The sequence below is a fragment of the Nansenia antarctica genome (assembly GCF_963989245.1).
Source record: "Nansenia antarctica genome assembly, chromosome: 7".
Taxonomy (NCBI): Eukaryota; Metazoa; Chordata; class Actinopteri; order Argentiniformes; family Microstomatidae; genus Nansenia; species Nansenia antarctica.
Genome location: NC_137677.1, coordinates 16,654,745 through 16,680,953, shown reverse-complemented (window position 1 = coordinate 16,680,953; position 26,209 = coordinate 16,654,745). Strand labels below are relative to the sequence as shown.

The following is a 26,209-nucleotide window of genomic DNA, read 5'->3' as shown; positions in this document are numbered from 1 at the left end:
GAAAGAATGGGTGCCATCAAAGCACACACGTCTGTGCAGCGAACATTTCATCAAAGGTAAGTTAGCTAAAGTAATGTTAATATAATTCGCTACAATTGCAAAGCATTTAGCCATTATCTGTACATAGCTAACGTTCATCATTTCTGCATGGTTTGTTTAGGTGGCTTGCCAAAAGGTTGCTAACGTTAGCATTAGCTACTAATGCCGTAACGTTATTATCGCCTTGATTCATAGGTTTCAAATCTGACGACCCTTTGTCTCCTGACTGGGTTCCATCAGTGTTCTCGCACACATCACCCAACAAGAAGAGGAAAAGGGAGAAAGCAATGGACAGGTACGAGCAGCACAACAAAATTATGAAAAAGCGTGAGGAGAAGCAGCAAGATGCAGTTGCCCCAGCACTGACAGATCAAAGCCTACCTGACATGGAGCCAGAGCTACCTGCTCCTGAGGCTGAGCAGTGTAACAACAACAGGTGCAAGGATAATGTTGCAAGACTGGAGAGGGAATGCAAGTACCTTAGGGAAGAGAACCGTCGGCTGAAGGACATGATCAAATTAAGTACATTTGATGAAGCCACCTTAGAAAATGATGATGAAAAAGTGATAACAATGACTGGAATGCCCACCTATGCCAAATTACACGTTGTTTATATGTTTGTCTTCTCCCTGTTACCAACTGGTACAATCCTCTCTCCTTTCCAACAACTTGTCTTAACCCTTATGAGACTCAAAATGAACCTGCCCCTTGCATTGCTTAGCTGCATCTTTAGAGTCTCCGTTCCAACTGCTAGCAGAACATTTAGAAACACCATTGATGCATTGAATGCCAAGCTTGTTCCAGCACTTGTGTTTTGGCCAAATAGAAATGAACTATTGCTGTCAATGCCTATGGTATTTAGACAGGTCTTTCGTAGATGTGCTTGTATAATTGACTGCTTCGAGATATTTATTGAAAAGCCTGGAGACCCAAGAGCAAGAGCACAGACATATTCAAATTACAAACACAACCATACCATAAAATATCTTATTGGTATCACACCACAAGGAACTGTTTCTTTTATATCTAAGGGATGGGGTGGTAGAACATCCGACAAACACCTGACTGAAAGATGTGGGTTTTTGGATAAACTTAACCCAGGGGATGTTATATTGGCAGATCGAGGATTTGATGTAGCAGATTCAGTTGGTCTTTTCAATGCACAACTTAAGATCCCAGCATTTACAAGGGGCAAAAAGCAACTGAGTCCAGTAGAGTTGGAGTCCACACGAGGGCTTGCATCTGTCAGAATCCACGTGGAGAGGGTCATTGGTGAGGCCCGAAATAGATACACCATCCTTCAGAGTAGAATTGGAATTCAAATGTGTGAAGCTGAACATCCTCATGCTCTTACACCTCTAGACAAGATAGTGCAAGTGTGCTGCGCTCTGATAAATGTTGCTCCCTCTATTGTTCCTTTGGGTTAGTACCTACATGGATAAAGCTGTATATGGTACGCACATCGACGGGTGCTGGGTGAATAAAATAAACTAGGAAATAGGATGTCCCGCACACCGTAGAAGATTTCTTTGTATGCCTCATCACAAATGTGTACATTTCATTTGGAAAAACTTCATATTCTTATGTACATTTAATGAAATAAAAAAACTGAACATGTACTGAAAGTTTGTTTTATTTTAATTTTTATTGTTTTATTAAATATTAACATCTGAACATGTTTGTCCTTTGTGCTGTGTATACCATAGAATGAATGAAGACATGTCAAGGTTTGTTCAGTTTTTTCTGACCAAATTTACTGACTGATGTGGCCTAAATGTAGCCTACCTGTTCTTCTGTCAAACTCAACCCTGTAAAGATCTCTTCACTCTTTGCCTGTAGTTCTTTGTCTGATAAAGCTCGATACTGGGGCATGTACAGTTGGCTTAAATGGGGATGGATTCTCCACCAGATATGTCCAGATGTCACCGAACACGAGATCAGGCAGGGACTTAGCTGCATTTAGTGGTTCAAACACAGCCGCGGGGGCTAAATATGGGTCGCAAGTGCCCAATATGTGTAGCTTTTCCGTGTATCTTGCTAGTTCTTCATGGGTGAGGTGGTCAAAATAGTCGGCAGCCGGTAAATTGCGTCCACTCGCCATGTTGCGCGATGTTGCTATGATCCTTTTTGCCCGTCAGGTTGGTGGTTGCTAGGGAAGAAACCACGTGACTGAAAGCTATGAATTGAGCCTACGTGTGACGTCAAAATCATGTTGCTATTGGATACGGCTAACTATGTATATATTTTTAAATATAGGCCTATATATAAAAATGAAGGTTGACACAATGAAGGGCCACTTATTTTCTTTGTTTTATATATATTTTTTAAATAAAAATAAAAAAGTTTGTATCCAATGTTAGGGGGCCCCCTAGTGGCTGGGGCCCCCCCGCGGTGCGTCGCTTGCGGGCCCGTCCGCTACGCCACTGGTGTGTGTGTGTGTGTGTGTGTGTGTGGTGTGTGTGTGTGTGTGTGTGTGTGCCTGTGTATACTACTATGTGGGGACTGAGGTCTGACAGCACAACCACGGTGTGGGGACTCGAAATCGGTGTGGGGACCCAAAACGGGTCCCCACACCGATTTTCATTGAATTTGGTAGAAAAAGTGTTGCTGATATGTCTAGTGCAAATATTTCTATGTTTTAAATTTTGACCCACACTGCTACATAAGTCTGAAAAGAGTGCTTAATCAGTGTTTAGAGTGCTCCCCTGGTGGCGAAATCGCCATTTTTTACTATTTTTTTCACAGAAATGGCAGAAATTTTAACACACATTTAACACTCCTGCAGCCAATCATATGAGCTGCCTGTCTGTCACGTGCACTTTGCATCAAGCACATGATTGGGGGTGGAGACAGGTGTGCAGGTTTGGCTGAAGATCTAATTAGTGGGGACGGAGCACACTTCGTTTCGCGTTGTGCGGTTGGAGAATAATACAAGATTGTGCGCGAGTGTGCGCGCGAGACGAGTGTGTGCGCGCGACGCGAGAGTTTTTGCAGGGTGAAACGCTAGCAAATATACTGGCTGAGTGTTCTGACAGAGAACGCTGGTTAACATTGGTCTTATTATTGTGACTAGAAAGTGTGTGACTATAATTCCATGGTGTAAATAGCAGTGGCGGCTGGTTTTTGGGTGGGGCACAGGTTATGGCACTTGTTTTTATTACCTTTCCATGTTTTACAAAGCAAATTCCTTGTATGTGTGAACGTACTTGGCAATACACTTTTCTGATTCTGATTCTGATGGGGGCATGCTTTTAAAATCTGTACCTATTACAGTATTTCCATAATTTCCTAATTCATATTTCTCCATATTTTAATAGCGCAGGGTATTTGCAACATAGCAATTACCAGGAAGTGAATTAAGATATAAGATAATGTGGGACCTTTATTGTTAAAACTATACTGAGCACAGTTCCCTCTCGAAAAGGTTAAATATACACCTCGTTCCAAATTATTATGCAAATTATATTTTTATCAGATTTTCCTAAATAGTCGATGCAAATGACAATCAGTATAATTTTCAAGTCATCAACCGTTAGAGTATAATTCAAATGTTATTGAACAAACCTCCCAATGATAACAGTATTTTTTTTTTTAATAAAAAACTCAAAATGCACTGTTCCAAATTATTATGCACAACAGAGTTTCAAAACATTTTATAGGTTGTAAAGAACAAACCATTGTGATTAATTTAGGGTTAGGAGGTCATATTAGGAGGTCATATTTACTGAAATCAAAAGCTATTTCAAACAAAAACATCTTACAGTTTTTCTCAATTGCTTTGGTGCATTTCTCTGATCAGAATTGAAATTCTCATAACTGTTAGTTCAACCTCCACAACATTAAGTCATTTGTGCACATCATAGTAGCAGTTTCTCATTCCTTCAAACAAATTGCAAATGCTTTTGGACATGCATCAATTGCTGTCATACAATTCTCTGCTGTTTTATAACATTATCATTTGCTTATGTCATGTCAGTCAAAATGAACTATACTTTTGGATGCTTAATAGTCATTCCCTATAAAACTAAGTCCTCATTTCATTGCTTGAGTCATTACATCCAAAAATGTTGAACAAGTTGTCAAAATCTGTCAAGCAAATTGTATACATTTCTTTATCATTTTTCCTGAAAATGTCTCCCAAATTGAACAATTTCTCTCTGTTATTGTTCACTACAGTAATATGGGTTAAAGCCGTATATCTCATGTTTACTGTACATTACTGTAATTTTACTCTGCACCACATAGACAAGACAAGGCAAGACAACCTTGCAGAGGTGGAAAAGGGCCCCTTTTTACTCCACAACAAGAGGAAGCCATGTGTGCAATGGTGATTGCAAACAATGCCATAAGGTTGAGAGAGATACAAAGCGCTGTTATAGAGGATGACAATATCTTTGGGAATATTGAATCCGTTTCAATCGCTACAATTGACTGCTCAGGAGAAATGAAATGCGCATGAAACAATTGTACAATGTGCCATTTGAACGGAACAGCGACAGAGTGAAGGAGATCCGTCACCAGTATGTACAGGTAAAACATTTATGTGTTCTATGCATACTCTAATGTCCAGTGCTGTAAACTGGTTACTTTGTGTAGTGCCATGCAGTACACTTACATGACAATTCATACTGTACAATATGTTGTCCAAAATGAGTTTTTTTCTCTCTCTCTCTATTCTGGGATAAAGTGTGTACTGGAGCTGGAGGCCAGGGAACCGCTGCACACATTCATATACGTTGATGAGGCGTTAATCTGGCAAAAGGTAGAAGGCGTGGCAGAAATCACATTGGACAGAGAGCAACCATTGATGTCCCAGGCCAACGAGGAGGGAATATTACAATGTGTGCAGCCGTCTCAGAAAACGGCGTCCTCACCCATATACCCTGTCTTGGTCCACACAACACAACATCTGCTGACTTTTTTAGACACTCTTTACAGGGACATAATCCCTGAGAATGAGAGGGGTCTAAATGGAGACCATCTGAACAAGTATGTTGTTGTATGGGATAATGTGCGTTTTCACCACTCAGATCTGGTCAGACAGTGGTTTGCAGCACATGAAAGGATGCTGGTGGAATATCTCCCTCCCTACTCGCCATTCCTGAATCCAATAGAGGAGTTTTTCTCTGCCTGGAGGTGGAAGGTATATGACCGGCATCCACATACCCAAATGGCCTTGCTAGCAGAGGGTGGATTCGCCACTCAGGGAGATACTTTCCTCGCTGCATTACCAGGGATGATATTCGCTGTGATGTCGATGAAAATATGTGGCCAGACAGACAGGAACGTCTGGATGTCAATGAATGATTTACAGTATGTTGGATGTTCCAATTCAGTTCCAATATGTACTGCAATATTGTTTACAGTTGTGCACAGCTCTACCCAAAGGGTGTTTCTTATGTTTGTGGTAAACAAGTTTGTATTTTTCTTTTGCACAATGCTGTGAACAAATTAGAATTGCAAAGAGCATATGCAGTAAAAATGTGAAACATAACTATTCAGCGTCTTGTACTCATTTACCTCACTAAATACAGTAATGTGTAACCCACTGTAGATTTCAAATGGCTGTGCAAATAGTGTATAGTACTGTCTTGAGCATTTTCAGGTAGTGTCACCAAGATCTGACTTTTTTGCATTGGAAAACACTTAGAGTGAACTGTCATAATGAAAACATGACAAAGCCATTTGACTATCTTGTTCATAAACAATGGTGTCAGGACTTTTCATTTTGATGACACTGACACTTTCATTGACATGAATACTTGCTTTTGAGGAATGAACTATCCATTTTGAGCAAGTGACACACTTTTGCAGGTTAACACCTAGGTTTTGCAGTTTGTACTAATTGTTCTGAGAAATGCACTAACTGTTGTGCAAATGTTAATAGTGATGTGAGAAATGCACCAAAGCGACTGAGAAAAACTGTAACAGGTCAAGTTACATGTTAACATAGGACCCCTTCTTTGATATCACCTTCACAATTCTTGCATCCATTGAACTTGTGAGTTTTTGGACAGTTTCTGCTTGAATTTCTTTGCAGGATGCCAGAATAGCCTCCCAGAGCTGCTGTTTTGATGTGAACTGCCTCCCACCCTCATATATATTTTTGCTTGAGGATGCTCCAAAGGTTCTCAATAGGGTTGAGGTCAGGGGAAGATGGGGGCCACACCATGAGTTTCTCTCCTTTTATGCCTATAGCAGCCAATGACACAGAGGTATTCTGGTGATGTCTCCCCTCCCCCGCCCCAACCTGCAGCTGACCTGGCTGTGACCTTTCAGAGGGCCAAGCAGTATGGCACCAATTCAGTCTGAGAAACAGACCAACAGAAAATCTGCAGCAGTAGTTTTATTAACAGTAGACTGATTTTATTTTAAGTTTATATCATTCTAATAACATACTATTGTGATTTTCTTTTTTTAAAAATCTGTATTTCCTGTTTTTTCACTGTTAAAATATATTGAGCATATAATTGAGCGCTGTTTGGTGATACATTGGGCTAGAGACTAAAGTTCAGGAGGTCGGCAATGTTAAATGAACGGCTGAGGCCTGAGTGTGCTGCTAGCTGTGGAAGGTGCTGTGTGGGGGAGGGGGAGGCGAATAGTGAGTGACTAAATTGAGCGCTGTTTGGTGATACATTGGGCTAGAGACTTGAAATCACGTTTGGCTGAAAGCTGGCATCCCACTGATGGCGTGTGTCTTTTTCTGTTCCCCTGGCTACATAGGAAGTGTCCCTAAAGTTCAGGAGGTCGGCAATGTTAAATGAACGGCTGAGGCCTGAGTGTATTAGTAATAAGTACTATATTTGTAATTTTAAGGAGAGTTCTGTAAATGCGTTAATGTAGTGTACCAAAACTGTGTATTAAAAATGACAACATTCTCAATCATGCAAGCCATATAATGGTTTAAATTATAAAAACATTTAAAACTGTTGTTTTATCTTTAAATAATTACAAAACATAAAGGGATTAAGCAGTTCTACATTTATGAATAATAATTATTCATCTTGTTCCAGAAAACCAGTTATTCCCGTGTGCATTGAATGCAGCAGTAGCTTTGGGGAAAGTTTGGAGGTGCAGGTGGTTAATTGATGTCTCCCCTCCCCCGCCCCAACCTGCAGCTGACCTGGCTGTGACCTTTCAGAGGGCCAAGCAGTATGGAACCAATTCAGTCTGAGAAACAGACCAACAGAAATCTGCAGCAGTAGTTTTATTAACAGTAGACTGATTTTATTTTAAGTTTATATCATTCTAATAACATACTATTGTGATTATTTATTTATTTTTTTAAATCTGTATTTCCTGTTTTTTCACTGTTAAAATATATTGAGCATATAATTGAGTGCTGTTTGGTGATACATTGGGCTAGAGACTTGAAATCACTTTTGGCTGAAAGCTGGCATCCCACTGATGGTGTGTGTCTTTTTCTGTTCCCCTGGCTACATAGGAAGTGTCCCAAAAGTGAGCCTAAAGTTCAGGAGGTCGCCAATGTTAAACGGCTGAGTGGGGAGGGGTAGTGAGTGACTAAATTGAGTGCTGTTTGGTGATACATTGGGCTAGAGACCTGAAATCACTTTTGGCTGAAAGCTGGCATCCCACTGATGGCGTGTGTCTTTTTCTGTTCCCCTGGCTACATAGGAAGTGTCCCAAAAGTGAGCCTAAAGTTCAGGAGGTCGCCAATGTTAAACGGCTGAGTGGGGAGGGGTAGTGAGTGACTAAATTGAGTGCTGTTTGGTGATACATTGGGCTAGAGACCTGAAATCACTTTTGGCTGAAAGCTGGCATCCCACTGATGGTGTGTGTCTTTTTCTGTTCCCCTGGCTACATAGGAAGTGTCCCAAACGTGAGCCTAAAGTTCAGGAGGTCGGCAATGTTAAATGAACAGCAGAGGCCTGTGTGTTGCTATCTGTGGAAGGTGCTGTGTGGGGGAGGGGTAGGTGAATAGTGATTGGTTCTCAGTTAACAAGCAGGCCCAGGAATGCACAAAATGCATCCATTTTCCAAAAGCTACTGGCTTAATATGCTCCATCACAGTTTGATGACTTTTCAGGGTTTGACTTTAACCCTAACCCTAACCCTAAGGATATTGTATGTATTTATTTTAACCCTTTTAAGAGTATTGTCATATATGGTGAGATTACAATTATATGAACTCCAACTGCAAGTCTCACAGTGCTAAAGTTAACAAAAAGCATATCATAAACATTCTGGTTATTTTATTTTAGTAAAAAAATCGCTCTCTGCATGGCTGACATGGTGGGAGAGAAGCTAAGAGAAATTCTCGATTATGGACATGAGTGCGCCAGCACGGCACGGGTCCCACCGTGAGCCGGTCATGAAGGAAGGTTAATTGAACAGAGCGAGGCAGATTTCAGCAGAACAGAAACTTAACTGTGTGGGGGAGGGGTGCAAATCAGTGCTCTGTCTGCATAGTGCACAACTAAATTGAGCGCTGTTTGGTGATACATTGGGCTAGAGACTTGAAATCACTTTTGGCTGAAAGCTGGCATCCCACTGATGGCGTGTGTCTTTTTCTGTTCACCTGGCTACATAGGAAGTGTCCCAAAAGTGAGCCTAAAGTTCAGGAGGTCGGCAATGTAATGTCAATGGAGGCCTATCCCCAATAAGTTAAACCCTGTTTGGCCATACAATGGACTAGAGACTTGAAAACAATTTTGTCTGAAAGCTGGCATCCCACTGATGGTGTGTGTCTTTTTCTGTTCCCCTGGCTACATAGGAAGTGTCCCAAAAGTGAGCCTAAAGTTCAGGAGGTCGGCAATGTTAAATGAACAGCAGAGGCCTGTGTGTTGCTGTCTGTGGAAGGTGCTGTGTGGGGGAGGGGGAGGCGAATAGTGATTGGTTCTCAGTTAACTAGCAGGCCCAGGAATGCACAAAATGCATCCATTTTCCAAAAGCTACTGGCTTAATATGCTCCATCACAGTTTGATGACTTTTCAGGGTTTTGTTGTGTATTTATCTTATTGGTTATGAATCAAAGAACAGTTATTGAGTTTAAGACGATTTAATTAAAGTACAAAAACAGGGTATACATATACCAACAGCTGAAGCCTTGTGTCTGTCCTCCTCTCCTGGGATCGGCTGGTAAAGAGGCCCCCCCTTGGGTCTCACCCCTATTCATCAACAATATGCAAATACAGTCACAGGCCACAGCCTATCACCTTATCTAGATGGTCATGAGGGCCGTCCCCTGTGATGTCACCACGGCCCCAAGTCCGAGGGCTGGTCAGATTACAAGAGCCATTGCACAACACTCAGGGGGCTATTTGCACAACATTGCACAACACTCCCCTTCAGCATATAATAATAATAATAATAATAATGCATTTTATTTATAAAAGCACTTTACATATAAAATCTCAGAGTGCTTACAACACAGTAGATAAAGCAATAAAAACATTCAATTAAAAGGCTAAAAAAAGGCTCTATTAAAAAGGTGGGTTTTAAGGCCCCGTTTAAAAGCATCCACAGACTGTGGTGCCCTTAGGTGGTCAGGGAGAGCATTCCACAGCCTGGGAGCAGCCGAGCAGAAGGCCCGATCTCCCATCGTGCGGAGCTTGGTCCTGGGGGTCTTGAGGAGGTTGGTGCCAGTAGAACGGAGGGTGCGTGAGGAGGTCTGAGGGGTATGGAGGAGTTCCTTGAGGTAGGGGGGGGCAGTTCCTTGGATGCACTGGTGGGTGAGGAGGGAGACCTTGAATTCAATTCTGAGGGAGACGGGGAGCCAGTGAAGTGATTTGAGGATGGGGGTGATGTGATCATATTTGCGCACCCTCATCAGGATCCTAGCAGCGCTGTTCTGGATGTATTGAAGTTTCTGGAGGCAGCTGCTAGGAATCCCGATGAGGAGTGCGTTGCAGTAGTCCAGTCTGGAGGAGACAAAGGCGTGGATGAGCTTCTCTGCATCTGCCAGAGTGAGTGCAGGACGGAGTTTGGCAATGTTCCTTAAGTGAAAAAAGGCTGTTTTGGAAATATGTTTAATGTGGGTCTCGTAGGTGAGGTGAGGGTCCATTTTGACACCCAGGTTGGTAACAGATGAGGAGAGGGGAATGTTCTGGCCAGAGAAGGTGATGCTGGTGATGGTGGATGACCGGACCTGGTGTGGTGTGCCGACTAGGATGGCCTCGGTCTTGGAGCTGTTTAGTTGTAGGAAGTTGAGCTTCATCCACGCCTCTATCTCCTCCAGGCAGGTGGTTAGTGTGGATAGTGGCAGGGGTGCAGAGGAGGTGGGGTTGACTCTGAGGTAGAGCTGTGTGTCATCCGCATAGCAATGAAATGACATTCCATGCCTGCGGATGACACAGCCAAGGGGGAGCATGTATAGTGTGAACAGGGTGGGGCCCAGCACCGAGCCTTGGGGGACACCGCAGGTGACGTTGTGGGTGTGGGATTTCGCCTTTCCCAGGGTGACGTGCTCAGTTCTGCCAGTGAGGTATGAGGTGAACCAGTTGTGGACAGTGTCAGAGAGGCCAATGGTGGAGTGCAGACGGTGAAGGAGGATGTTGTGGTCCACGGTGTCGAAAGCTGCTGTTAAATCCAGGAGAATGAGGAGGGATGGGGAGCCAGTATCTGCTGTCATCAGGAGGTCGTTGGTGACCCTGACCAGAGCCGTTTCCGTGCTGTGGCCAGGGCGGAAGCCGGACTGAAAGAACTCAAGGAGGTGGTTTTGATTGAGGTGATCCTTAAGTTGAGCAGCAACTACTCTCTCTAGTACCTTGGATAAAAAAGGAAGGTTGGAGATGGGCCTGTGGTTGGCGAGGACTTCTGGGTCTAAGGTGGGTTTCTTGAGGAGTGGTCTGATGACAGCAGTTTTCAGCGCAGATGGGACATGGCCGGTCTGGAGGGAGTGGTTGATGATCTTGGTGATGAGAGGACTTATTGCGGAGAGATTGGACTTCACCAGGGCTGTGGGGAAGGGGTCCAGGGCGCAGGTGGAAGGCTTCATCGTCCTAATGATGTCCTCAACCTCTCGCTGTGTGATGGCCGAAAAACAGGAGAGAGGTTGGGCAATCCCAGGCTGTGGGTCGGCAGTCGGGACATTTAGGACGACAGAGCAGATGATATATGGGCCCCTATCATACTATCTATGCATGTGTGTGTTTAAGTAGAAAATATACGACACATCCCCCCTCGGACCACCCAGAGGGTGTTCCGAAACTAAACGACCACAAAACAAAAACAAAAACACAAAACCCCACATACTGCAGCTAAGAAACCAAAGGTCTGGGGAGTCGCCCTCAGCATCATCTGAAGCATGATGCAGGCACTCGCCAGCATCCCCAGTAGCACAGGTGTCCAGGCTTTGGACACCCCCAGGCTGGACCTCCAGACTGTCAACACTCTCTGCTTCGTTGGTTTCTGGTTTATTGGCATCTGGACAGCTTTCCACTGTCCCCTCGGCTTCAGGCATTGCCGGTAATATCACTGGCTGTAACGCTGGCATTGCCACTGGCTCTGGCAACACCACAGCATCTCGTCGTAGCTCCTCCTTCTCAGGTTTTCTGGGGACCTCGGCACCTGTTGGCACAACATCCTGCCTACTCTGTACATCCACCCCCCTGTCCACCACCCGTGGCCCTATTGGGGTAGGGATATGCCCAGACACCACTGGTGTACCCACTCTGATGTTGTTTCTCCAACAGACCCCACATTGACCTAAAGCATGGTCAATCTGTTCCATCAAATATGGACTCCAAAACCCATATTCCTTGGTGATCTTGCGTCTTACCTCCCCCCTAGCCACATGTGCTAATCCATGAGCTTCCCGTATTAACATGCCTATTAAATCTGAGGGTGCTACAACCAACCCCTCATGATTCCTCCATAGACCTGTGTCATCCTGACTTGCCCCCCTTGCTAGCCAAACGTTCTTGTCTAACGTAGTTACTCTACTCTGTAACATCAATAAATCCTCAAGTGTGACCATGCCCTGTAATTGCTTTTCATGTGTGACCAGAAGACCTTTACCTGCCTTGTCTGCTCCTGTAATGGCTTTGGCTGCATCCTCTGCAGCCCTGTTACCTTGTGTGACATGTGATGAGTCAGACCTGTGTGTGGCACACTTCACTATGGCTAATTCCTTTGGCTTCATCATGGCTTGTAACAGCTTCATGATCTGTGCGTGATGCTGTATAGGCGTACCATCAGTTCTCTTAAAACCCCGCCCCCTCCATACAGCTCCATTAAAATGACAAACATTATGTGCATAGGCAGAGTCGGTGTACACTGTCACTCTCCGTCCGGTTCCTAAGTTGCATGCTTCTGTGAGGGCAATCAACTCAGCCAACTGAGCCGAGCAAGGCTGAGGAACTGCCTCAGCCTGTTCTACAATAAACTTTGAATTCTGTGCTTTAACACTAGAACAGCCGTGAGGTGTTAAACAGCACCAGTGAGTACAAAAAAAATTCTACCTTTGCACTCGATCACATTTCAGGACCCTCCTTTCATGACTTTTCCTAGATATGTGCGTTCTACCACCCAGCATTTTTACATTTTCAAAATCGAGTTAGTATAAAGCGTTTTAGCAGTATTTCTGTGTGTGTCTGTGTACTTGTGGCTGCCATCTATTTCTCCAAGCCTGCAATTCTCTTTTATATCAGCAGAGGTAGCAAGGGGGCACACACTGTGCTCAAATTCAGGCTTCAGTGCTGAATGAGACACAGTGCATAAGACTGATATTTGTGTTTATATATAGGCTACAATAACAATCAAAATAAGATATGTATATGTGCAGACAGTTATGAAAATGATAAACTGTACAGTATGTCTCCCAATCAATGTTCGTTCAGACAATACAACCAAAGGCGTAAAAATACTGATGTTCTCATAATGTAATTATATATATAGCTAAATTAGACTGTAGACTGCTATGGAGGTATATTGAAACCAATATATAGATTATATATATAGATTATATATACAACCTGATTGGATTAAATAAGATTCTGTTGTGATTGTGTTGACATTGTTGTGATTGCAAAATAAATCTTGGTTATGTAATGTGTAAAGAACATGATGACACGAATGCCTATTATGATGATATGCAAAAGGGACAATCTGTCTATGAATCTTGGTTCAATCAAGGTTGTACATAGATATACGCAGATTCATATTTGGATAGTTGATTTTGGCACCATTGTATAGTAGCCAATTGCAGAGAGTATACATTATTTTGTTTGTTTACTGCACATTATAAATGAAATGATGTGTATTAATTATTTTTGTTGGTTTGAATCCTCACTGTGTTCATGTGTCTGCTGATGTTAGGGCCGGCGTGAAGTTCACGACAAATAAACAGACTGTGTGAAGCTCATAACTATGATAACACAATATTGCAATATTTATTACTATTCTTTTTTAATAATGATAATCAACTTTCATTCATTAGTAAAGCTCCCGCAGTCTCAATCAATCTCCTCTCCATATATAGCATTTAATCTGTTCCATAGTTCGTTCTCAGCTGACTCAAGCTTCATCAGATTGCTCTAATAATTTCCCCACTTCTCTGCTTATAGGAACTTTATGCATTTTAGAGAAACATGCAGAGCATGTATTTGACAAAGAAACGTGTAGGCTAAGAACTAGTTTCTAAAGTGAGTTACAATCACTTGATGGTTGATACACGGGGGAGGGTAATCTTATTGATCGTTTCCCATTAGCAAACAATAGCTGCCAATTCATGAGCGAGCCAAGCGGGTTTCAAAGCTGCCAAGCGGGTTTCAAAGCTGCCAAGCAGGTTTCAACGCTTACAAGCTTACAGCAGTCGATTGTCTGCTGATGTTACGGGCACGGCCGGCGTGAAGTTCACGACAAATAAACAGACGTTATCACTGTGAAGCTCATAACTATGATAACACAATATTGCAATATTTATTACTATTATTTTTGTATAATAATAATCAACCATCATTCGTTAGTAATGAAAACTCCCGCAGTTCCGATCAATCTCCTCTCCACTTTACACATTACATAACCAAGATCTCTTTTGACATCACAACAATGTCAACACAATCACAACAGAATCTTATTTTATCCAACCAGGTTTTATATTTTGATTATGACATCATGTCTTTCAACATTGTCACACTTTTCATTACACACATTAGCGGATTTATCATTCTGTACTCTTTCTCTCCTTTCTTTCATGTATTTTCTTTTCTTTTTCTCAATTAGTAGTCTCCTAATCTCGCTACAGTTTGAGCGAGACTGTAACTGTCATTGTTTGAATGAATGAATGAATGAATGGTCTTTATTTGTCATTGATATAGTACAGGTACCAAACAACGAAATTTGGGAGGGGGGGCTCCCCTGGTGCTAGGAAACTAGGTGCTAGGAACTGGTGCTATAACTGTGTTCATGTTATAATGTTTAGTGAACGAACAATTGTTGGGTGTTTGCCACAAATCGGAATTATCTTGCCGTGAAATGTACATCAAATAACATGATGTCGGCGATCTACTAGAACTGCGGGACGACTGCAATGTAGGCTACCATATATATCTGCCATATCATACCGTTTTATATTGAAAAATATGATGGTAAATAAATACATGTGGGACCGATGTATGATATGGCAGAGGTGTGGTGTGTATCAGTCTGTCTCGTTCCAGCGAGTCAACTCGTGTTGACTCAATAAGACATGCGCTTGATGGGGGGAGGGTTGATGGCTGGCTCTCGATCGTTTCCGATCAATGAACAAAGACATCGGGTTCCCCCGCAGTCACAGTGCTACATGAAAATATCTAGCCACACACCACATAGCATACCTCCGCCCTATATGTATTTATCATCATATTTCTCAATATAAAACGGAGGTACGATATATGGCAGATATATGTATGGTATATTATGGCAGTTTCTGGCGCCTGTCCCGTTCTGTTGTTCAAAGAATATAATATAAAACGCATCACTGCACTGCTGTCTGTCCTGTGTTGTTTTGTTTGCATTGCATTTTAGCACAGTGCGCCGATTAGATAGAAGATGTTCTACAGAGGGTGATGTAACCCCTCCCTCCCCTCCCTTCCCCCACCCCTCCCCTGCTGTTGTGTCTCGATACCTGGTCAACACAGCTTGGGATTCCAAGGAAATTACTTGGAACTATGTGTGAAAGGGACAACATTGCAATATATATTACAGTTATTTTTTAATAATGATAATCAACTTTCATTCGTTAGTAATGAAAACTCCCGCAGTCTCGTTACATACATGCATACGTTATTATATATATAAATAAAGCCTTGAACTGGCCAAGCATAAAGGCTGAAGATGGAAAGTCACTACAGGCCTATGCACTGTATTTGAGAGGATGCAACAATGCCATGCAAGACTTGCACTATCTGGAAGAGCTTGATAGCCCATCAAACCTCAGGCTTATTGTTTCTAAGTTGCCCTACAAGTATAGGGATAAATGGAGGTCTATTGCCTGCAATATACTTGAGATTAGTCATGGCAGGGCTAAATTCAAAGACCTTGTTGGCTTCATTGGAAAAACAAGCCACAATTGTTTTAGATCCTTTGAATTTAGATTACCATCCCCCATGCTTCAACCATTATATCAAGTGAATGGAACTGACTTTAGAAACGAGTTATTCTGGTTTATTTGCGAGGACCACAGGAAAGGCCAAGGATTTCCACTTACACATGTGTGAGGAAAAGTAACAGCGTTTTGTTACAGAACTGTTCGCAAATGTTCCATTTGTTCATTTGCTTTATTGAGGTGACTCTGCGAAATGACAATAACTAAACAAGTCCTGACAACAAAAATATATGTATAATATTGTATATAATGTTTTTTCTGTATATCACTGTAGACCACAGTCTCACTCACATATACACAACACAACACTGTTGTGTATAATACAGTTTTCTCAGTCGCTTTGGTGCATTTCTCACATCACTATTAACATTTGCACAACAGTTGTCAGTGTCATCAAAATGAAAAGTCCTGACACCATTGTTTATGAACAAGATAGTCAAATGGCTTTGTCATGTTTTCATTATGACAGTTCACTCTGTAAGTGTTTTCCAATGCAAAAAAATTAGATCTTGAAAGTGAAACCGCAGGGTGCGTTCGTAAATTCGCTATGAGAGCGCCGGAGCGCACACCGGGTTCAACGTCATAAAGGGACCAGGTAATTTGATTGGACAAGAGGCATTCCATGGGTGCTAACCAGATTTCCAGGGCGAATTTACGAACGCATGCTAGCGAATTCGACGACGAAAATCGTCAGAGGAGATATACGGGTTATTTTGATAAGCTGGACACATTTTGGGAATATATATTGGTACTTTCTCACCTGAAAACATATTAAAACTTCATAAAATGACATGGTAACACTTGTAAAGGCAAAATCACAGCATTTTTTTTTTGAAAAAAAATGGAGGATTCAAAACGCCTTCTGCTTGCCGGTGCGAAATGCATTCTGGGAAAAGGCGTCGGAGCCTGGCAGACGGCCTTGTGTGACATCGCCCTCCAGCGATCTTTGTGCGTCAGTACACTCTTCTCTATGTTAAACTATCATAGTGCTGAATCACACCTCATCGCGATTGAATAAGGTCGCGATCCGCCGCGGTCCTAGTGTTAACTAAGGAATACCCAGCGCACAAAGTTTCTCCTACCCGGTAACAAGACCCATCAACCCAATATTCTATATCAGCTCCCTTTAAAGGCAAAGCTTGTAGGTCTGTTCTATGCTTAATCACTCTGGCTGTCGATGGAATCTGAACATCGGATGGCACCGTCACCTGACAGCCGTCAGGTGTGCATTTTACTGTACAGTTCAATTGGCATAGAGCATCTCTCCCTAGCAGCCCTGTTGGCGTGTGTTCTGACACAAGTGTTGACAGAGTTGCTCTCTGTCCCTTGTACTCTAAGTCTACAAGCTCAGTTGTAGGAATCAGCTGTTTAATTCCCTCAAATCCGATTGTCTTCACATATTCTCTAGACATAGGAAGGTGCGTGGCGCCTTCAGGCTTCTTTGTCACCACCAGCTGGCACCTCCCACTCGGATCTTCCGGGCACCCCTATAGGCCAGCTGCTGGGCCTCCGTAAGGGTTCATCACTCCTGGAGCAGGTGTAGTAGGAGGCCAATATCCTCCTCCTTGGCTCCCCCCTGCGCCCCCCTGGGGCCTGTTGTAGCAGGTACAGGCTAGATGTCCATTCTGGTCGCATTGGTACCACGGTTCTAGCATCTTCTTCCCTGCTGCTGTCCATCCCCCTGGTGGTGGTCCTTGGCCAGGCTGGTTGTACATCTGGTATGGAACCGCTTGCACCCCTGGTGGCCCTTGTGGGTATGGATACCCCCCTTGTGGCCCCTGTGGGTAGGACTGGTAAGTAGCAGGATACCCCCCTTGTGGCCCCTGTGAGTAGGACTGGTAAGTAGCAGTCTGCACTCCAGGTGGCTGTTGCTGTGGGGCTAAAGCCTGCACTCCCTCTATGTTCCTCTCGCTTTCAGTCAATTGCACATGAGTCAATATTCTGAGTGATTCTTCGTCTTGTGTTTTCTGTATCTGAATATTCTTTCGATATAACTCAACTTGATGAGCTACGTGGTCTATATAAACAGCTTTGTTCATGTGTCGTAGCCCCACCACTTCTGCTAGCTTATCCTTAACTGGGGTAGGAAGCCCTTCTTGTATTTTTTCCCTGATTATGGATTTTTCTAAGGGGTTATCTTCAGCGTCCTTCCCTGTCACACTTCTCCATTGAGAGTGCACACGGGCAACAAAACCCCTGGGATTCTCATCTCCCCCCAGTGGCTTCACAATGATATTGTCTGGGTGAATGTGAGTAGGGTAGATCTCCCTGATTGCTTTCCACAGTTTGCCTCTGTTTGCTGCGAAGAGCTCTGGATCATAAACTGATGTATTGATATATCTATGAAGTCCTGCCTTCATCAATATTTCCTGCATTGTATCCAATCCTGCAATAAAAGCTAAGAGTCTTTTCAGGTCTCCCATTGCGGCCTGCGTTCCTGTCAGTCTCACGTCCATCTCAGTAGTCCACGGGTATCCACCATCTTGAAGAACGGGGAGCTTCTCCATCACTTCAGACAGATCTGTATGATGCCACGGATGATATTCCATCTTGTTACCCCGAATCAGCACTGGACAGTTCTTTAATGTATTTGATGTCATTCGATGACAATCTTCCTCTTTCTCCCTTTCTCGTTGCTCCTTCAGCCATCTGTGGTGTCTTTCTTCCTCTCTTTCCGCTTTCTCCCGGCGTCTTCTCCCACCTTTCCTTTCGGCTGTGGCTATCATCTTCCTGACCTGAGCGTTGTAGCCTCCATCTGCACTGTCGTCATCTCTTGAGTCTTCACTGCCATCTTTGCTGTCATCTTCCTCGTCACTCCTGTCGTCCCCTTTTCCCCTTGGCTCCTTCTTCTTCTTCTTCTTCTGGGAATGGTCCTCCAGTGCCTTAGCATATGGAGGGGGACTGGAGACTGGACACATGTTTGTGAATGGAATGTTCAATTTCTGTTCCAGTGTTCTGGCCAATTCATTTTTCTTTTCCGTTCCCATTTTTGCTGTTTTCTCATTCCAAGCTGCTGCTATTTTCTGCCCCTCTACCTTAAATAGCTCTAAAATGGCTAATTCTAACTTGCGTTTCTCTGATCTATTCTTTCCTCTTTGATGTGCTTTGTGCCCATTGATAAGTATTTCCAATGTTGCAATTATTTGTAAATTAAGGCTGCCCTCTTTCGGCCACGGCTGTTCAATGTATGCCCAACGGCTATTCCATTTCGTAGACATTTTGCTAATTTCCCTAACAAGAGGATTCATTTTTTCCACTACAGCCATAGGGGATAACGTAGCCAACATTCCACGATGTTCACTAATATCTTTTAACAGCTTCGTTGAATTTGACCCCATTCTACTTGCTCAATATGCTGACAATATTCTATATTAGATAAGGTGTACGCTTCTTACAACCCACCTTATTTTGCCTTATTTGCTAAACAAATGCTAGTCCAATATAACTGTATTAACCGTCCACACAAAATCACTACAACCCAGAACAACAGATTTGCCTCTTGTGTATGTCAGTGCAGTATTAACTTAAATCTAATATCTGTGTATGTACTTTATACTTAAATGTGTTTCCTAATTGTTTATGAATATGTGTCACTTAATTAGTCATTCAATACTAATTATAGTTCAGGTCAACTTAATTATTAAACTACAAAGGCTGGTCAACACACTTATCAAATCACAAAGGCTGGTCACACCCTAAGCATTCACTGATCCACAAAAACCTTCTACTGCTTAATTATCAATACAAACTATTCTGCTATTCCTAATCAAATACTGTGAAAAAGAACTTAACTTGAAATAAAAAGATGTAAAACACGAATATTAATTACAACCTGTAAAGAAATCGACTTGTTATTTGGAAGGAATAAAATGATTAATTATTAATTACAATCTGTAAAGAAATCGACTTGTTAAGTGAAAGGAATGAATGATTAGTTAGAATTATTCATTATATAATCATATACATTGATTTAATACCTGTGGCGTCAATTAGCTGTTATCAAAATATTAAACAAAAGGAATGGTTATCATTAGATTGTCACAAAACAATTGATCAAAGTTTTGTGAAAACAGAAAAATAAAATGATCTGAATAATTAATTCAATCAATTTGTAATTAATTAAATTAATGTAATATATTACAATCATTTACAACCATCCATTTATTAATGTAAAGGATTATTTCATCGACCTCAGATAGATTTCAGAGAGAATCAGTGTTTTAAAATGTCTTGTCGTATTTTGTCCAGCAGATGGCGCCGGTAGCCAACAGCTCTGTCTCACAGAACGACTCTATCTTTTAATCTTACCTAAAACTCACAATCTATCAATAAATCAACAGTTAATTGAAAGGAATGAATGACTAGTTAGAATTATTCATTATATCATCATATACATTGATTTAAAACTTGTGGAATCAATCAATTGTTTTGTGAAACAGAAAATGAATGATCTGAATAATTAATTCAACTGATAAGTAATTAATTAAAGTAATGTAATACTGAACAGTCATTCACAACATCAATCTATGCATCAACCTTTTAGATTCTTTCACCAACATTCTGTAAGCAGGCACAGAGCCGCTTTATTGAGGGTAACGACTGGCCTATTCGCTTCGCGTGCTCTCTGTGTGTGTGAAATGTGCCTGCGCTGCCCATGCGCGAGTCCCCGTGTAAACTCCTCTGTTTTCCGAGTAACCGTACCTTTAAACTATTTAAAATACCCCGAGATCAATTCACTATATCTCTATCTTTATCAATACTAGTCTATGTGAATGAATGTATCTTTATCTGTAAGAGATAAGTAATGCAACAATCACACGCAGCCCCCTAGGGCGTTTCTGCCGCGTGAATGAAGGAATGTATTTGTGTACGAGCGCGGACGCTCGTGCATGTGTGAGCGCGCGTCTATCCACAGGAGAGAAAGGGAGGGGGAGGGGCAAGTCTTTGTCCTTCCTTCTGGGGGAAAAACCGCTCCTGTGAAAAGATTAGTCTCACAACATATACTTTGCTTTCCACAATAATGTTATTTTCCACGACACAACAATTTCACGATTATCTTTCAATCCAGTTAAACTATTATTTATCTCATTCAAATATTCTACAATGCATTCACGTTTTCCTCATAGAGATGGCCTCTGTGTGTGTCCTTCCTCAAGGACAAAGACAATGGCGTCTAAGAATGGATTCTCTGACACAGTTCTGAAGAATCGATTTCTTAATCTATAACAATAATGCTCTTTCTTACAAAACAGACTTCACAGTCTACTTACACTATCAAATTAGGAAGGAATACTCATTCCATAAACACAATTTTACCGAATTTTACACAGACACACACGATATTCCAATACCATACAAACAAATCACATACCTTACCATCAAACACTATATTTTACAAAAAACGGGCTTCAAAGTCCGGCTCTCACCAACCCCACTTATTAAAGATTATGAAAGGTTTGTTTCTATTCCAACAAGATTAACGTTACACAAGATTCTTTTGACTATAACTTAGATTCAGTCAACTGTGAACACACCAATCGACAAGGGAGGGGTCCCTGCAGAAAACCTACCTTCCTTGTCGAATTGAAGAGTTGCAAAATACTGTAAATTAAGCTATATTTATCTCCGGGGCTAGGCTCGCCATTAGTGTTGTGTATTTATCTTATTGGTTATGAATCAAAGAACAGTTATTGAGTTTAAGACGATTTAATTAAAGTACAAAAACAGGGTATACATATACCAACAGCTGAAGCCTTGTGTCTGTCCTCCTCTCCTGGGATCGGCTGGTAAAGAGGCCCCCCCTTGGGTCTCACCCCTATTCATCAACAATATGCAAATACAGTCACAGGCCATAGCCTATCACCTTATCTAGATGGTCATGAGGGCCGTCCCCTGTGATGTCACCACGGCCCCAAGTCCGAGGGCTGGTCAGATTACAAGAGCCATTGCACAACACTCAGGGGGCTATTTGCACAACATTGCACAACACTCCCCTTCAGCATATATATGGGCCCCTATCATACTATCTATGCATGTGTGTGTTTAAGTAGAAAATATACGACAGTTTGACTTTTACAAAGGATATTGTATGTATTTATTTTAACCTTAAAGTTCAGGAGGTCGGCAATGTTAAATGAACGGCTGAGGCCTGAGTGTGCTGCTGTCTGTGGAAGGTGCTGTGTGGGGGAGGGGTAGGCGAATAGTGAGTGACTAAATTGAGCGCTGTTTGGTGATACATTGGGCTAGAGAGTATTGAGTTACATGCTAAGCTGTATCAGTGCTAACTAGAGTACTGAGTTACATGCTAAGCTGTATCAGTGCTAACTAGAGTACTGAGTTACATGCTAAGCTGTATCAGTGCTAACTAGTGTATTGAGTTACATGCTAAGCTGTATCAGTGCTAACTAGAGTACTGAGTTACATGCTAAGCTGTATCAGTGCTAACTAGAGTACTGAGTTACATGCTAAGCTGTATCAGTGCTAACTAGAGTACTGAGTTACATGCTAAGCTGTATCAGTGCTAACTAGAGTATTGAGTTACATGCTAAGCTGTATCAGTGCTAACTAGAGTACTGAGTTACATGCTAAGCTGTATCAGTGCTAACTACTGTACTGAGTTATATGCTAAGCTGTATCAGTGCTAACTAGAGTACTGAGTTACATGCTAAGCTGTAACCCGAGTTAACAATAACTATACAATTATAGTGACAATAACAACAATAACAACAATAACATAGTGACAATAACTCACTATGTCAACCCGAGTGCGCTCCCGGGAGATTAAACAAACGCACCCAAAGTCTTCAAGGGTTCAGGGCTTGGATAAGGGCTCCATTTGGGATTCAACCAAAGTGTGTTAAGGTGTTCCCCAGAAAGATGGTAACATCTGAAAGTGTGTTAAGGTGTTCCCCAGAAAGATGGTAACATCTGAAAGTGTGTTATGGTGTCCCCAGAAAGATGGTAACATCTGAAAGTGTGTTATGGTGTCCCCAGAAAGATAGTAACATCTGAAAGTGTGTTATGGTGTCCCCAGAAAGATGGTAACATCTGAAAGTGTGTTATGGTGTCCCCGGAAAGATAGTAATATCTGAAAGTGTGTTATGGTGTCCCCAGAAAGATAGTAATATCTGAAAGTGTGTTATGGTGTCCCCAGAAAGATAGCAACCTGAGACTCCCCACATGGGTGGAAGAAGTCATGTCTTGAAAAAAGTATTGAATATTGCTAATTTGAAGTGAGATTCTGGTTCCTGAATTTTTTCTGATCATGCCTGATTTTTCTCAGTGCTGTACGGTGTCTAGAAAGGGGTGTCCCCACACGGGAGGTCCTAGTCATATTGTCCCACAATGTAGCATAAACAAGTATGTGTGTGTGTGTGTGTGTGTGTGTGTGTGTGTGTGTGTGGTGTGTGTGTGGTGTGTGTGGTGTGTGTGTGTGTGTGTGGTGTGTGTGTGTGTGTGTGTGTGTGTGTGTGTGTGTGTGTGGTGTGTGTGATGTGTGTGTGTGTGTGTGTGTGTGTGTGTGTGTGTGCGTGTGTGTGTGTGTGTGTGTGTGTGTGCGTGTGTGTATAAATGTGTGCGTTTTGTGTGTACTCAGGGACCCCCACAGTGTGTGTGACCATATGGGCAGTACTCAGGCTGCACTTTGATGACATAGGGTAAGTTACCTCTGCTATTACACTTAATTGAGTCTAGTACTATGATTATGATTGTAATGACAATAGTATATTTGCTAACATTAGATTAGCTTTGTATGTATTCTTAAAATACCTTTCCCTCTCTAAATTCTCCACCTTCATCCCCAAAGTTGTTGGGATATGAATTATAATGCTGCCATCTGGTGGGTGATAAAGGGACCTGTGCTGGCCTCCATCATGGTGAGTCATAATGATCTACTCTATGTCAAATACCGGCAGCTTTTTCCAGGTTCTTTAATTTGTGATGTTTCTGTGATTTGATCAAGATGCTTGAACGGTTTGGGATTGCTTTACCTATCACATTGCTTTACCTATCACATTGCTTTACCTATCACATTGCTTTACACATCACATCCCTCAAGCTCAAACACACAGCCAGCAGTGTTTTTTTCTTCACGCTTGTGTCTTGATGCATCTCTTTTTCTTTATCTACAGATAAACTTTATCCTCTTCATCGGCATCATCATCATCCTTGTCCAGAAACTCCAGTCTCCAGACATTGGTGGGAATGAATCCAGTATTTACCTGTAAGTAATGTTTGTCTGTGTCTTTATATCCATCCAAGTTGATATTTACATGTGAGAGTGTTGTGATTCAATAGCATGGGTATCAACATGAGTGTCTTGTTGTAATCAATGTTAATATGTTTTCTGGTCTGTGGTTGATGATATGACCTATTGTTGGTTGGTCAAACTGAATCACTGATCATGGTACATGAATATTGGTCCACTGTTGATGATGTGTGTCCATATTAACTAATTAATTAGGAGGTTGGCTCGCTCCACGCTCCTGCTGATTCCTCTGTTTGGGATCCACTACACCGTGTTCGCCTTCTCCCCTGAAGACGTCAGCAAGAGGGAGAGACTGGTGTTTGAGCTGGGCCTAGGATCCTTCCAGGTGAGGCTTTGATTTCGAACGGCTTGGTTGGGAGCAACACAAGGTTAATGCGTCTGATACAATCTAGTAGAAACTGTACTGGATCAAGTGCTTTTCATCTGTAGAAATGCTGCAAGATGTGTAGATATTGTTTCATGCTTTTACTTTTTGTCCCATTAGGGCTTTGTGGTGGCTGTTCTCTACTGCTTTCTGAATGGAGAGGTAAGCCCTCTTTTATACAAACTATTGATTGCTTTAGGCACTATTAAACTTGTCTGTATCATATTAAACTGTTGTTTATCATCGGAAAACTAGTCTATGTTTGCCATGAATGCTGCAGAATGTTCACACAACAGGTCAACCTAAAATCAACAGTGCATCTCTTCTTAATGATAAAGAGAAAGAGATAAACTAAGAGAGAAAGATACATACGCTGTAGATAGAAAGAGAGAGACAGACAGAGAGACATGGTGTGTCTTTCCAGCGAGGTCCATTAATAATGACCTTGTGAAGTATCTCCCTGAAGGTGCAGTCGGAGATCAAGAGGAAATGGCGCAGCTGGACGGTGAATCGGTACTTTGCTGTGGACCTGAAGCACCGGCACCCTTCGTTGGCCAGCAGTGGGGTGAACGGGGGGACGCAGCTCTCCATCCTCAGCAAGAGCAGCTCTCAGATCCGCATGTCCAGCCTGCAGGCAGAGACACCAGCCACATGAACGGCCAGGCAGAGACCACAGCCTCACCCACCAGCCAATTCCACTCTGGACCTGACACCACCAGCCTCATCAACCCTGGCCCCACACACCCACCACAACCACTAACCAACCCATACCCTAACCCATATCCCAACCCTTATCCTGACCCTATCCCATCGGAATCCAAACTCAACCCAAACCATCTGGACCCAACTGGACCCCAAACCCAAGCCAGCCCAGCGGAGCCCATAGTCTAACACAACTGAACCCAAATCCCCACTTCCCTGATGCAGCCATTCCAAACCCATAAACCCACATAATTCCATCGCACCTACTACAGACCTACTACATTTCCTACCTACCTGTACCCAAACTCAACCCAACCCACCCCCAGCCTAAAACCAAACCTGACCTGAATAGCCCTTGTGACCAGAAACTGCAACCCTCCTCAACAGAACCTGCTCAACATGGTCCCAGAGCGCAGTTTGGATTAAATCCAAACTCACGACAGTGTTTCCATTGGGGACCGACCCACCATCTGGGGCGTGGCCCACAGTGAATGTGAATCAACAGGAGAAACCACTAGATATGGATATGTACAGGGAATGGTACGTTCAGGAGAAAGCATACTTAATGTTCTGTACTGTACATATCATCGTATTACTGTCAAAGGGTGTTATACATCTCATCTTAGTGTCCGAAGAAGGATGGAAGTATTCAAAACTCCTCCTCCATGCTTTCCTCAAAATGTCTATTAGCTTGTTGTTGACTGTATCTTGTTTTTAAGTTGGGTATTGTAGTTGTTGGAAACCGACCCTATAACAAATCCTGTCCAAAAAAGTCAAGAGGCTAAAAGAGACAGATTACCCAATGTAGATATTTATCAACTGACCTATCTGGTTGTTGCAGGTTGAGAGTGGACACGGGCGTCAAATCACAACATCAATGGGAAACAACTCAGGCCTTGTGCTCTGTCATGAGAATCAAGCCAGGATCACGGGTGCAGCAGGAAGTACCACACCAGTTATACCTGTATGAAATCACGTACAATGACGTCAACAGCAATGTATCCAATGGCAGGAGCCATGACAAAACTGTGATTGGTCAAGTGTCATGCTGGAGATAAAGAGATGTTGATGAAGAGTTTCATATTTCTGACGAAAGAAGCTGATAAAATAAGTATTTATCTGAAAGATGTATTTTCTACAATTCAATGAAATGCCAAAAACATTTATTATGGCTAGATGCTTGTCTTACAGTGTCTTTTAAGGATGTACGTACAATGCTAAGGTTTGCCAACTACGACCATGATACAACAAACCTCTTTGAATATTAGCATTGATTGTGTATGAGAAGATG

At 42.4% G+C, this 26,209-nt stretch overlaps 1 protein-coding gene across 1 annotated transcript in view; it reads left to right on the top strand.

Moving 5' to 3' along the window:
• adcyap1r1b (adenylate cyclase activating polypeptide 1b (pituitary) receptor type I) overlaps window positions 1–24,871 on the top strand; it is a gene marked incomplete at both ends in the record, with an annotated part of 44,484 nt that extends 19,613 nt beyond the window's left edge. The window contains 6 exons of the mRNA XM_080536340.1: window positions 23,181–23,241; window positions 23,391–23,460; window positions 23,716–23,807; window positions 24,048–24,177; window positions 24,337–24,378; window positions 24,683–24,871. Coding sequence (XP_080392466.1) covers window positions 23,181–23,241; window positions 23,391–23,460; window positions 23,716–23,807; window positions 24,048–24,177; window positions 24,337–24,378; window positions 24,683–24,871 — 584 coding nt within the window. The remainder of the gene's footprint in view (window positions 1–23,180; window positions 23,242–23,390; window positions 23,461–23,715; window positions 23,808–24,047; window positions 24,178–24,336; window positions 24,379–24,682) is intronic.
• Between the last annotated feature and the right edge of the window lie 1,338 nt (window positions 24,872–26,209).